This window comes from Arachis stenosperma, chromosome 5, assembly GCF_014773155.1.
Source record: "Arachis stenosperma cultivar V10309 chromosome 5, arast.V10309.gnm1.PFL2, whole genome shotgun sequence".
In the NCBI taxonomy this organism is placed as follows: Eukaryota; Viridiplantae; Streptophyta; class Magnoliopsida; order Fabales; family Fabaceae; genus Arachis; species Arachis stenosperma.
Window position 1 is genome coordinate 13,013,708 of NC_080381.1, and position 14,315 is coordinate 13,028,022.

General features: G+C 34.8%; 2 protein-coding genes and 1 long non-coding RNA gene across 10 annotated transcripts; 1 reads left to right on the forward strand and 2 right to left on the reverse strand.

Annotated features, from left to right (window-relative positions):
- Window positions 1-1,713: 1,713 nt before the first annotated feature.
- On the reverse strand, window positions 1,714-5,967 carry LOC130982449 (uncharacterized). Of its 8 annotated transcripts, XR_009087166.1 has the most exons (7): window positions 5,744-5,856; window positions 5,461-5,664; window positions 4,291-4,588; window positions 4,142-4,185; window positions 3,806-3,952; window positions 2,734-2,826; window positions 1,714-2,623 (listed from the first exon to the last, which is right to left on the reverse strand). It is a non-coding gene; the product is annotated as an uncharacterized LOC130982449 (long non-coding RNA). The 8 variants fall into 8 exon arrangements; XR_009087161.1 differs by having other exon boundaries at window positions 1,714-2,826; XR_009087163.1 differs by having other exon boundaries at window positions 2,734-3,952.
- Window positions 5,968-8,642: 2,675 nt separating this feature from the next.
- Window positions 8,643-14,315, reverse strand: LOC130979973 (disease resistance RPP8-like protein 3). Its single transcript, XM_057903553.1, has 3 exons — window positions 11,385-14,315; window positions 11,193-11,269; window positions 8,643-9,360 (listed from the first exon to the last, which is right to left on the reverse strand). The coding sequence occupies exons 1-2, from the start codon at window positions 14,131-14,133 to the stop codon at window positions 11,265-11,267; spliced, it is 2,754 nt and encodes a 917-aa protein (XP_057759536.1). The 5' UTR covers window positions 14,134-14,315; the 3' UTR covers window positions 8,643-9,360; window positions 11,193-11,264.
- LOC130979975 (peroxidase 72) lies at window positions 9,117-10,753 on the forward strand. The gene is made up of 4 exons (XM_057903554.1): window positions 9,117-9,356; window positions 9,493-9,684; window positions 9,781-9,946; window positions 10,126-10,753. Exons 1-4 carry the CDS (start codon window positions 9,117-9,119, stop codon window positions 10,536-10,538), a joined length of 1,011 nt encoding a protein of 336 aa, XP_057759537.1. The 3' UTR covers window positions 10,539-10,753.

Below are 14,315 nucleotides of genomic sequence, written 5' to 3' on the forward strand. Positions count from 1 at the left end.
ATATATAAAATTTAAAAAAAAAAGCCATAGATGTCCTTAAAGGTCCTTTGTACATCTGTGTTGTATTTCATAATTCTATGGAAATTCCCTTGCAAGTTGGATTAACACTTAACAGTTGAAAGCTTGACAGGTGACTAAGTCAAGTTCAGGATTGAGATTAGATTCTGGACTTATCCCAAATAGGAAGGGTAGTTCCTAGGGAGAATTGGTATTTGTAATCAAGATGATTATAGTGAAATTCCATCATTGTAGTGATAGAGACTGGATGTAGGGTTCATTGCACTTGGCAGCTGAACCAAGATGCTTCGTGGTGTGATTCTCTCTCTCTTCTACTTCATTTCTGTTTCTGCTGCATATGAGATAAAACTGAAAAATATCCCTTACTTGGTTACGAGATAAAAAGAAAACGTCTCGTGGCTATGTACGAGACAAAAAACAAAACGTCTCCTGAAGTTGTTTCAAATGCCAACAAGTGTTACTAAGCAAAAAGGGACTAAGATTCAACTCCCCTTCTCTTAGCCATTGATAACCATCAATCTTGTACAATATGACTAGTTTGATGAACCTGTGACCCAATTCCAAGTACTTCTTCACCATGCCAATACCAAACTTTGTAGTTTTTTAAAAATGACTTAACTATTAAATGTTAAAAAACTTTCTCTTTTGTTTGCCACTTGCCAAAACCACACACCGGACAAGGACATTTAATCTGACGACCCGCGAGAGATCGATGCTCAAAAATAAAATCCAAAAACTTGTTTAAGCCACCACCTTTATACTCATGCGTGGTTCGTGGTTTCCAAATCCATGACGTATCGATTGACATGACTAAGAGGGACTACAAATAGGGATTTTAAAAAATCTATTCATTAAAAATCTATATATATTCTAAAGGTAAGAAATTTATTCTTTTATATGCAAATTAGATATTAAGAACTTACTTAAATAGTATTTAAAAGAAAATATAAGAAAATTATAATTACCTCTTTCAAATAATAATTTTTCTTCTTTTTCCTTTCCCAGCAAATATTAAAATTTGAAACTTTCAAAGTAAAGTAGCTAACAACAAGAGTTGAAGAAGATCTAAAACCTAAAAAAATTATCACCAACAGATTTATTAAAATTATCAAGATTAAACATTCAAAATTTCAAATAATCTGCATGCATATGGTCAAATAGAATGACATATTGATATATAATCTTTGTATATATAAAAAAATAGACCAAAATTTTCAACTCAAAATAATAAGATAACTAAATTAAGATACCATATATCATGTACGATCAATATCTATACATCATGTGTGTATGTATAATCAACTAAGAATATATGAATGTTGTATTTTTAATAATTTAGGATTAATATCAAATTATATTATTAAAGGATTTGAACAATAAGAATTAATTAATACAACATTTATAAAAATATAGTTCATTATATAGAGTCCTAACTTTTTATTTAGAATAATAAATAAATATACCTAATAAATTAAATTAAATATATAACTAATTATTGTACACATAATCCCAAGGAAGCTAGCTAGGTGGTTCACGCAAGCATGCTCGTGTATATAACATATTGGCCTAACTGACATCATATATTTTAAAATTAATCGGAAGTGATAAAATTAAAAACAAAGTGACCATATTATCCATGATGATAAAATTAATAATATAAAGAGACACGTGCAAAATGCAAAGTAACTTATATAATTTAGCATGAAAATAAACTTTATTAAACTTAGCAAACTATCTGTTGGCGAAGGTGCTCGATATCCCAAAAGATTTACATCAATGTATTGTGACAAACTACAATATTGAGTTAGATTTCATATCATATTCTCCTCACTTGATCCATTCTTAGCTGATGTTATCTTTGGAAGTAATGGTGCTTGCTTTGCTCTCTGACTTCCCTAGGGAATATTCATCTAAGTTATCAAAGATCTCACCGGTGGTAAAAAAAAGCATGCCCCGATTGCGGAAACAGAAGATTCTAAAGAGAGTATTCAGGAACTTTCAGTGATCTTTTCAAATGCGAATTTTCCTTCTGAGGCAGCTAATAATGATAACCTGACTGCTGATGAAGATAATTTTGATCTAAATATAGATATAAATACTTACATTATCTAAGGCATGAGTCTGTATTAATAGAATTTCTATATACAATCTGAGATGTTCTTAATTATTCTTGTATAGATGACATTGACATAGATGATCATGAAGAAAAACACAGAGAACAAAACAAATTGGGATTGGGAGCTCTTAACAAGAAGAAATTGGACAAATTCGAAATTAGACAAATTAAATTTAGCATCAAAAGTGGAGTGTATAATATAATTTATATATTAACAGATGAAAGAACATGAAGCTATTACCTTATTAAGCTCAGAATTTTTGGAGCCAAATAATTTTTCCTTCTCACTTTTTGACATCAAGATCTCCTAATGCAGCACAACATATGCAAAATAAGATTATAATGAAAAACATATAAAAAAATGTAGTTTATGTAGGAGCACCTGGGTGGGTGCATTATATGGTATAATGAAAGTGCTATTACAAAAAAGGATATTGCAAGAATCACGGAATGACTACTGTCAGCAGCAACAAAATGTATACCATGTCACTAAAAAAAGAAATAAATAATGGGTTAGATAGATCAATAATAAAGTTACATGTTTGCTCTGCTAACGATTATCAAATTAGTTATTTGAAGGGTTAAAATAAGAAATAAACCTTTTATTTACAAAGAGTCAACTTAAGCATCTTTCACTTTATAGGTTGCCAATTAAACCACAAGAACACAAATCCAATTAAGGCAGCTAGGCCCTGATCAATAACAAATCCAGTCAGCTAGAACAAGGGAGAAACAAATATAAGACCTAATTTAAGAATGAGAGAATTAACATCGAACAAATACACAAAGCATCGAATGATAAAGGATTGTGAGGAGGTACATATACTCACTGCTAAATTAAGTGTAAGATTTAGAAGGGGGGGTCAAATTTTAAAAGTCAAATAATTTCCAAGACAATTGCAGTTCACAATAGTTCAACCTATGTAAAAACAGAACCATCTTCTGGAAATGGTTGTCAGCTCACATGAGCATTTATTCATTGAGTAGAACAATACCAATTGGATTTTTTGTTTTCTTCTTTTTTTAAAAATTTATTTCTTGCTTGATAATCAGTTGCATATCTGAAGTTCTGAACAAAAAATTGCAACAAGAAGTATCTATTGGAAGTTGGAAACAGCATCCAATATGTGCAAGATTAACATAGTAAAATAAAATTAATCAGGAATATAATTATAAAGCTATAAATGCAGGATAATGTAACAGTTTCCAAATCATACCTCTGATTAACCACCAGTGAACACTAGAATGCTGATGTTACATTGTCATAAGGGTAAAACAGAAATTTATAACGGTTCAACAACATGACTAAGAAGATAAGATTGACTTGGTCGTATAATCAATTAACTGGACATTACCAACACATAATTATTAATAGTTCATATCTAAACTTTCAATCTTTATAAGGAACGGCCAAAAGACTTAAAAGTAACAATCATCAAATCTTATTAGAAATCAATATTAGAAATCTTATTAGAAATCTTAGCATCTGAAATTTTAAACACAAAAATCAATATTAGAAATCAATATATGACAACAACAGTAACAACCATCAAATCTTATTCCATCTTAATAAGCAACAACTTAAAAAAAAAAAAGACTAAATAAAGAAAATCTCTGATAATAAGCAGTGAACAAATGGAGAAAACAATAAAAAGGAGTAAATAAAAATACCTATTGAAATCTAGGTTCAAATCAATACTGCAGTTAGCATCAAGTTGGATTTCACCAGCTGGTATTGAGCTTCTGCAGGTAATTGAGTTACTTCTGATCTAAGATCCCAATTCACAGTCCATATCCAAATCCTCCACTCCACCAGCCCTTAAATTACATGATATAGCAAAAAAAGAGTAATAATTAATGTAGAAATTTGAACTGCATTTGTGACAGGAACATAGAGACTAGTAATTATTATTATCAACTCAAGTTAATTAGTTCTATAAAGATTTAAGCTATAATTTAAGCTATAATTTACAAACCGAAACTGGAAAAAGAAGAAATAGCACTCACATATATGAAGCTATTCTCCTGCGGTAGGTTTCCATCATCAAACACTGTCCTTATCAAAATTCACATCACATTTTCACCGTTACGACAAATTTACGAGTGAGAAGCGAACCCAAAAAGAAAGAGAGATATATAGAAAGAGAGAGAAGTACCATCAATGGAAGGAAAGGGAGAACGAAAGGGAGACACTGAGGATTTTGGTAGAGAAGAAGTACAACAAGAAGCTAGAGGAGACGTCACCGGAGGAGATTGTCGCCGGAGGATGCCGCCGGAGAAGATCGTCAAGGAACGCATAGGATCGGAGATCGCTACACAATGAAAGCAGTAGTGTACGCACGCGTCTTCAGCAACCTGGTGTTGCTGAAATTAGGGTTGGAATTGGGCTTATATGGGAGATAACGGCGGGGTGGAACCGCTGTAATGGCCCAAATCGCCACCAAGGACAAATTACTTAACGGCAGCAACACAACACACCACAGTATTAAAATAGTGAGTGAAGTTGATACTTGAGAATCGTTAGATGATTTGATTTATTTGACTAAATTTTCATCTAACGGTTGTCAGATATCAGCATGTGAAGATGGATGAAAAAATATTGGTGGAACTACCAATATTTTTTTTTGTTTGAAAAGAGAAATGAAGGAGGAAGAAAAATAAATGAAAAAATATTGGTAGGATTCACCAATTTTTTTCTCTCCAATAATGAAGAGAAAACTAAATCTCTTTCTACTTTTAATATTATTTCTTTACTTTTTTCTATATTATTTATAATATAAGAATAAAATTGTCTTTTTATAACATTTTTTTATTTTTCTTTCATCCAAACACATCTAAAAAAATAAAAATCGACTCCAGTTTCTTTTTTTTCTTTTCTTTTCTTTCTATTTTCTTCTTCTTTATTTATTTTTTTCCAAATAAACGTAGCCTAAAATTGGCAAAATAGAAACTACATTAAAGATAAATTTTGTACAAAAACTACTTCAAAATCACAACAGCAACTTAATTGAAAAACAGTGCTCAAGCTAGACATAGATTCTTAAAAATGGTAAAGGTAAGAAAAACCTGAATATTTGACCCCAAACTCCAAACAACCATGGCAAATGTACGAAAATTAGGACAGCACATACAGAACCAAATGCATTGAGGATTGCACAGTTGCTGAATTGTACTTGATGTGAGGTATCAATGCACAGTCCCACGTTTAAACTCAGAAAAGTTTCAAATTTTACAATCAAAATCCAGGATTCATCAACTCCACAAAGAAGGCCAAAAGAAAAACCTAGAACATTCGAACAAAACAACCCAAACCCACTCGTGACTACCTGACTCGTCCTCGTCATAACCTCCACCGTCACCAGCGAAAGCTTCCTCCCCTCCCTTCCGTTTCCAGTTTCATTCCGGTTCTGTTCTTGTGGACATATCCGAACCGTTATAACTTCTCCGGGTCAGCTCTCCGCTTTGAGTTGAGGCTCCACAAGAGCTCTGCATAGCGGTGATTGTGGCCGATGACTCAAACCCAACTGGTACTGCAGAATGGAATTGAGGTGGTTAAATAATTGAAATCGAAAGCATAAAAGAAGAGATGTGAAAGGAAGGGAAACTAACCAGTGGCTCCGATGAAGGCGAGCAAAAAGTAGAAGCCGAAGAGGGTGAGGTTAGGGGAAGTCTTAGATTTGGTAGTGAAGTAGACAAAGGCTATGTATGGGAAAAGGGAGAATGCGAACAGTTAGGAAGCAATGCCTATTTTCCACCTTTTTTTATTTTTATTTAATGATAAAATTGTTTAAAAAATATTGTTTTTGGATAAAAGGATGATTTTATAAAGTTTTGTGAACGAATTTGATTTTTCCTCCATACCTTAGGCTGCGTTTGTTTTCAGGGACAGAGTGACACAAAATCGTGTTTGACAGATGAGACATGGATAGAGACATTGTGTATAGGGACACTGAATTAGTATATTTTGTATCCATCCTGACAAGAAGGACACAGAGCACAACTTATTTTTTATTTTTTCTTTCATTATTCTAGTTAATTTTTTATAATTATATTTTTTATTATTATATTTTTCTTCTCAAATTTTTTAAATGAAGAAAAATAAAAATAAATTAGATTTTCATAATTTGTTATTGTCTTGTCCTCTTCTCAGAAACAAATGCGGTCTTTAAGGACGAAAAAAATACTTAATCCTATCGAAATATTATGGCAGGTTTTCAAAATCGTCATAATATAAATGTCATTTTAAATTTTTTTTTTTGTAGTGGAATGAATAGATTTTAATTTAACTCAGTTTATATCTATTTAAAAAGTATAAATATTAATATTAAAAATATAGAATAACCTATATAAAAGTAAAGAACAGGAGAATATGAAAAATTAAATTTATTTGAGGGAACGAAATAAATTTTATAACTTAACTATATTTATTAAAAAATATTAAAAAAGAATTTATAACATTATATAAAAATAAAAAATTATAAAAATATAATAAAAATACTATAGTATAATGTAAAGATAAAAATTTATGTCATTTAAAGAAAAAATTTTAGGTGTTAAAATAGAATAAAATCAAATGTCTACTAATGTCTAATAATGGTTGTGATTAGGGTTGGAAGTGAGTCAAATTAGTTCGAGCTTGACTAGTTAATAGTTTGATAAGCTAAATTCGTGAGTTGTGAGCCACGCTTAAGCTTGGAATTGAACTCATAAATTAAATAAGTCGAGTTTGAGTTTGGATAAGTTCAACTCATTAACTCGTGAGCTGACTCGATATATATATATATATATATATATATATATATATATATATATATATATATATATATAATTATTAATACACATATTCTATATGCATTTAATCTATACTTTTAATATTATATATATACATATGAAATAGTAATATATAATTATATATATTAATGATCTTAATTATTTAAAATTTTATATTTATTTTTTATATATAATTTTAATGTAGGACATAAATAAAAAATTTATAATTTATTGATAGATAACAATATATAAAATTGATCTTTTTAAATATTTTTTAAAATATATAAGTTATAATTTGTTTATATAGAATTATAGATTATATTCCTATTATTTGAGTCAGCTCGTGAGCATTCGGTGAGTTAAGCTTGAGCTTAAGAAATATATTCATTGTTAATGAGTCGAGTCGTGAGGCAAGCTCAATTTCTGTGAGCTGAATTTAAACTTGGTCTAACTTAACTAAGCTCAACTCACTTCCAATCCTACTGTGATTTCTCTTTTAATATAAATAGATTGCACGTGTGAATTGCTACAGTTTAACAGAAATTAAGCCAAGATACCAAAGTTGAGTGACGGTACCACGTTACCTATTTATTTATGCTGTAAAATGCTTGTCTAGTTTACCGGTAGTAGATGTACTCAAGTAGTTAAGTGTAAAGCACAAAATAAAAACACATAAGCTCAAATTTACAAAGAACCAATTACCATTTTTTCATGTGATAGTTTATGATATTGTCATGCTGGGGAGCTGCCAGCTGCCAAGAACAAGTAGGTGCTTAAAAGTAAAGCAGACATAACCCCTTGAGAGAATTTATTCGAATTATGCTGCATGAAATTCATATGTAATAATCCTTATTATTCTTTCAAAGCTTTGGGGCTAGTTTGCCAGGTGCCACACACAGCTTAATATTATCTCTTACTATATGCTACTAAAAGAAGCATAGCCCTCATTTTTTAGCAGCATATATATAAAAGCAAATACTGGTAAACCAGAAGAAGACAAATTTGGTTTAAGAAACCTGGAGAGGAGTAGGTGTATGTTATCCAAACTTACCTGTTCCTTCATATAATTACATCACAAAATTAATTATGTAACATTCCCTTTGATTTGTTATTTTACTATAGACCTTGTCATCACGCGTGTATAAAGTTACACGAGCTTAAATACAAGTTGTTAGGTTTTGAAGTCAAAAAGTTATTCCGTTTAATTAACTAACCAGAAATCAAGAGCAAGCAACGTCTTTATAGTGATCAAGAAAAGGAGCATATATAAAGAGTACAAACGTGTAAAAACAGTTATAATAATCTATAATTCATCCACCGCATGTTAAATTTATTCTGTCGTATTTTAATATAACATGTGCATGCCTTTCTCCAATAGAAAAATATGGAAAAAAGATATGAATCAAAAAGAGAGATATGCAAGAAGAGCTTTGAAATATTCAACATTAATCTAAAGCAACGGTTAATCCTAGCTTTTGTGTCAATTCTCTCATTGGATACACAATTTTCGGTAGGAAACTTAGCTCAATAATATGAAGACCGACAATGAAGTCAACATAAGCAGGTGTAGACTCCCTCAATAAGGCAAAGAACAAGAACATTTATAGTAATAAAAAGAAATGCAGAAAAGAAAAACACATGCATGCCTAGCAAAAGAAAATAAAGTACATGTGAAAAAGTGTAATTAGGCCAAATCATTGTTTTGTCTAATGAAAAGCAGACCATAGTGCTTAAGAAGTTAATGCAAGAAAGGAATTGATGCGGGTCTTAATAAAAACACCCAATGATAATACATAGCTTTCAATGCAAGAATACTGTAGGAACCAGGGTCCAATAATGCCTTCTAATAATTAGTTAAGCTTAAGCTTAAACACTTTTGCTTTATACCATGCTAAAAAGCCTCAAGCTATTTTTATGTTGATAATACTACAGAGAATTTATTTTGTCCAGTAGCAAGAGGCAAGACTTAACAACTCCAATATTCCTTTTTTTTAATGGATTTGAAAGCTAGTTAGCTACCAACTCCAAGCTTTTTTTTTTACCATTGCACCTTTTTCTTACTCTTCTCCTGTTATGCAATTATTTTCTGCCAGGTTCTTCCTATAAATACCATGTTCTTATCACAATGTGCATCCAATCAAGTTTGAAGACGTTTTATTTTTTTTCTTTCTAGATACTCACTCTATAGTTTGTGTTCTGTTTTGTGATCTTGATGAGAGGAACAAGTATGGCCAATTCTGTGAACTTTCTCCTGCTTCTTTCTCTACTAGCCTTTGCACCCTTCTGCCATTGTGACAAGAAAGTAGGCGGTTACCTCTACCTGCAATATTATGACAAGTCTTGCCCCAGAGCTCAAGAGATTGTCAAGTCCATTGTGGCCAAAGCTGTCGCAAAAGAAACACGCATGGCTGCTTCCCTGCTGAGATTGCATTTTCATGACTGCTTTGTCAAGGTCTCTGCACATAACATGACAGGAAGCCAACAACAACTAAGTGATTGAAACGAAAATGGAAAATTTTTCTAAGTGTCGTCATAAATGTGTTATAGAATTTATATTGTTCTAGTGAATGACTTAGTTGCAATTTCAGGGCTGTGATGGATCAGTGTTGCTAGATAGCAGTGGAACCATTATCAGCGAGAAGAGGTCAAATCCCAACCGTAATTCAGCTCGAGGATTTGAAGTTATTGATGAAATCAAATCAGCACTAGAGAAGGAATGCCCTGAGACTGTGTCCTGTGCTGACATTTTAGCCATAGCTGCCAGAGATTCAACTGTTCTTGTTAGTATTTTATTTATTTTTTGGCACTCTCTATATCCTTATCTTAATCTAGGATGATTTTAAAGACTTGATTTTACCATACCCTTTTATGTGCAGACTGGTGGACCAAGCTGGGAAGTGCCTCTAGGCAGAAGGGATTCTCTTGATGCAAGTATAAGTGGTTCTAACTACAACATTCCTGCCCCCAACAACACATTTCAAACCATCCTAACTAAATTCAAGCTTAAAGGCCTTGATATTGTTGATCTAGTTGCTTTATCTGGTAAGCCTCTCTTCTTGTTTTTTGTGTGTCCATAACATGATTGGTTTATGCTTAAAGCCCCTATTCTCATGCATGCACCAAATTACTACATTTAAGTATCACTCCCATTTAGTTCTTTTGGTGGTATTTCATAGCTGCACCAGTGCTCTTGGGTATAAACAGTTGTATAATTTTTATAGGTAGCCATACTATAGGAGACTCAAGGTGTACCAGCTTCAGGCAAAGACTCTACAACCAAACTGGCAACGGCAAAGCAGACTTCACTCTTGACCAATACTATGCTGCTCAATTGCGCACTCACTGCCCAAGATCCGGCGGAGACCAGAATCTGTTTGTGCTAGACTTTGTCAGCCCAGCAAAATTTGATAACAGCTACTACAAGAACTTACTGACTAAGAAGGGTTTGTTGAGCTCTGATGAAATTCTCTTGACACAGAATACAGTGTCTGCAGGTTTAGTAAAGAAGTATGCTGAAAGTAATGATCTTTTCTTTGAACAATTTGCCAAGTCCATGGTTAAGATGGGGAACATTACTCCCTTAACAGGCTCAAGGGGTGAGATCAGAAAGAACTGCAGAAGGGTTAATGCTTAATCAAGTCACAAAATTGTCATGTTGGCAGATCTCATGATTGTACCTATGTTTTAATTTATTGTTCCTTGTTTATCAACATTTAATTCTTCTACATGATGAGTTTTGGCCGTGTGTCATGAACATTAAGTGGGGTGTTTTATAGCATTGTTAATTTGTTATTTTTATGTTTGGTGAAATGAGTATTCCAATAACTTAATAAAGAAATATTCTATCCACACTCAGCTTCTTTATATATGAACATTAACTCTTTCTCTTTATCCTTCATGATTTAATGAGTGAATATTAAACAAAAATTCTTGCTGTTTTTTATACAAGTCAGTATAAGTATAAGTGTATAACAGAGGAGAAATGAGAGAAATCATAGCTTGCATTAAATTAATGCAGAAGTTGACATGTATAAATGCATTAATAGCGGGAAAGTTGGTTAATGGAAAGTAGGGACTAACTTATCCTATACTAATTCTGAACTAATCAACTCTAACAATTCTAACAGAATTCTAACTTACTAAATGAGTCATACAAATGTGTTAATAGTCCGAGACTCAGATCGTTAAAACTTTAAAGTTGCAATAAATCTTGACCATTTGCATAAAAAATGGATTTCCTTTTGAGAGATTGATGACTCATTAATGTTCAATGGCAAATGAAATATACCTGCAAGATCCTGAAAATGTTTCCATGCCTTAGATGAAGGTTTGTGCTTACTCATCAACATTGTGCTGATTGTTAATCTGTAATATAAAATGAAGCAATCAAAGTGAGCTTCTTAAATCCTTTACACCAATGCATAAATGTATTTTATATATCAAACTTGAAATAGAAGCATCGGTGAATGAATCAGCATACCAACTGCCAAAATGTCCATGGAAGATTCAATTGCTGGAGTAACATACTTGAACTCCGGCACATCATTAGTTCGAAGCCTATGTTCAAATTCTACCGGCATTCCTATAATTTTTATTTTCTTGAGAGAAGTGAGAGTCTTGAGTCCTTCTGGAATCGTTCTCAGCTTCTCACAGCCATCAATAAGCATGTGCTCGAGCCTAGGAAGTGCTCTTTCCTCAACAGTCCATTCTTCCAATTCTTTCAACTGAATAAGCCGCAAAATATTCAATTGCGAAAACCCCTCAGCATTGAAGCTCAGTTCCTGCACATTGTATGCACCTTTGCCCAATATGAGCATCTTGAGTTTAGGCAACCGCTCCAGTTTGGCAATTGACTCCTTCTGCAGGTGGGAGTTATGCAGAGTTAGTTTCAAAAGATTTGGAGGGAATTCATGTGGATCGGGTAGCTTCCTGATCTTTCCAATCAAAGAGAGCTTCTCAAGATGAATGCACTGAGACAGCTGCCTAAACATTGGAAATTCATCCTCTTCGGATTGAAGTGAAAGAGTTAGCGAATGAAGGTTGCGAAAACCTTGCACAGTGGAAAGCACAGAATTCACCATTTTTCCTGATAATTCATATATCCCCAGCTGCCTGAGATTGCTCATTTTGGCTAAAGCGCCGTCTTCTATCCACTTACCAGCATCAATGTAGGGTAGGCTTTGCAGATTTGTTAATGTATCCAATCTTAAATGTCCACTGTCTGGAGAGTCAAATGGAGTATAGAGCAGCAAATGTCTCAAGTTCACCATCTTCCAAATTATATTTGGTATTCTCTTGAGAAAACAGCAATACCTCAAATCAAGTGTCTGCAGGTTTTTCAAGTTTCCAAGGGAAGGTGGCAGTTTTCCTTCTAGATTAGTCTTTCTCAATCCTAGGTACCTTAGCTGAACCAGGTCCCCTATTGTGCTTGGCAGGCTAACAACCCGAACACCGTCTAATTCCAGCACTCTGAGTAGCTTGAATTTCCTGTAGATGAAATTCAATTTCTGTTCTTGGAGGAAATTCCAGTGGAACCAGATTGTCCCCACTATATCATTATACTCTCTGTTGAAGAACAGCAGGGACCGCGAATGATGAGCACCGTGTTTTAAGAAGTCATACCGGTCGTCACAAGAATGTATAGAAAGGCGCCGGGATCTGGTTGGCTGCTGAGAGTGAGATTGAGAAGTGGTGGATGAGGGTGCCATGTTGCCATGAAATATTTTGAGAAAATATTCCTCTTTTCCTTTGGAGAGTGAAAGGTCTCTGAGAAGATCATGGATGCGAATTGTTTTAACTCTGCCTAAGGAGCTCACTGCTCCCACTTGAATCATGCACCTTCCAATCAACTCATTCAAGTATCTGTGAGCAACACCTTCCGGCGTCTCTTGGCCTTCCTGCGGTAAAAAGCCTTCGGCAACCCACAATCTGAGCAGTTTCTTTGTCTGAATGTTGAGACCCTCCGGGAAAAGGCCTAAATAGAGAAAGCAGGACTTCAAATGGGAGGGTAAATCATTGTAGCTGAGTTCCAGAATCCTTGCTATCCTCTCCTGCTCTTGCAGCAAGTGCCAGCTGATATTCCTCAGCACTTGATCCCACTCCACACTTGACTTGTGCTTCCTTGACAGCAATCCTCCAATCACAACCAGAGCCAAGGGCAGACCCTCACATTTCACCACAATCTCCCTTGCAAGGCTCTCCAACTCCGGAGGGATGAACACCTTGTTGCATAGCAAACTATAGCTCTCATCTTCTGTCAGTGTCCTCAGATGATGAGGACTGCTACTCGCATCGGCATGCAAAGCAACTTCCCATTTCCGAGTTGTCAGCAATATCTTACTCCCCATCTTCCTCCTTGGAAATGCAGACTTCAAGCCGTCCCAAACCTCCATTCCCCAAATGTCATCAAGAACCACCATGTACCTCTTCTCATCCAACACACTGTGAAGCTTGTTCACCAATTCTTCCTCCGGCAACCTCTCCAACCTGTCAGCCTCATCTCTGCTTGAAGCATCCACATCCCTCAGAATCGCTTGCAGAACATCCCTTCTTCTGTACTCCTTCGACACATACACCCATGCTTTGCACTCAAAGTGGTTCACCACGCTTCTGTGATTGTAAAGCTTCTTGGCTAAGGTGGTTTTTCCCAAACCCCCCATGCCAACTATGGAAACTACATGGTTCCTTGGCTCCACGGCAAGAAGCTGAGATAGCAGCAGCTCAATGTCATCTTCAAGTTCAATAACATACTCTTCTTCCGAGTAAGGCGATGGCTGCCTCCAGTGCCTCAAACTCTCAATACTAGTGAGGTTAATATCCTCGCGCGATTCGCCTCGGACGCCATAAGCTTCGGGCCTGGCGGAGACGTCCTTGATCTTGGACATGATCCTGTCAATTCTCCTTGCAAGCTTGTACATGTGGAGGGGTCTTAAAAGCTTGTCCAGGTGGCGGGTGTGCATGGCTGCCTTGTACATGTAGGTGTCAATGAGCTCCTCGGCTTCGAAGGCCAAGTCCCTGATTTCAGAGACCCAGATGCGAACACGCTCGTTGCTTTGCTTAGCGTCTGCGTCCTTGAGGAAGCCCTGCATCCATGCCAGTTCGTTCTTGAGCTTCCCTACTTGCTCCCTCACCCCCTCTGGGCATTCCACCTCTGAAACTGCCTCCGCTGCTTGCTGGACCAGCAGTTCTGCTAGCTTTTCAACCACAATTGTAACCGCAACCTCCGCCATACCTAATCCAAGATGAGGGATGAGCTTGTTCTTGTGCTTGTGGAGCTATGGGAAGCTTCCTCCAATCAATACTTGGTTGATGTTTCTGTTTGACCAAACCTTTCTTTTTTGTAACTACTTGGTATCTTCATTTCCCGTAATATACTTGCAAATCAAGTATGAACAGTTTGGTTTGAGTTGAA

Excerpts from the sequence above, each read along its gene's own strand:
- LOC130979975 (XM_057903554.1), top strand. The coding sequence starts at position 9,117 with ATGAGAGGAACAAGTATGGCCAATTCTGTGAACTTTCTCCTGCTTCTT. Across the intron at positions 9,357-9,492 it reads TTCATGACTGCTTTGTCAAG|GGCTGTGATGGATCAGTGTT; the intron begins GTCTCTGCACAT and ends TTGCAATTTCAG. Across the intron at positions 9,947-10,125 it reads TGATCTAGTTGCTTTATCTG|GTAGCCATACTATAGGAGAC; the intron begins GTAAGCCTCTCT and ends TAATTTTTATAG.
- LOC130979973 (XM_057903553.1), bottom strand. The coding sequence starts at position 14,133 with ATGGCGGAGGTTGCGGTTACAATTGTGGTTGAAAAGCTAGCAGAACTG.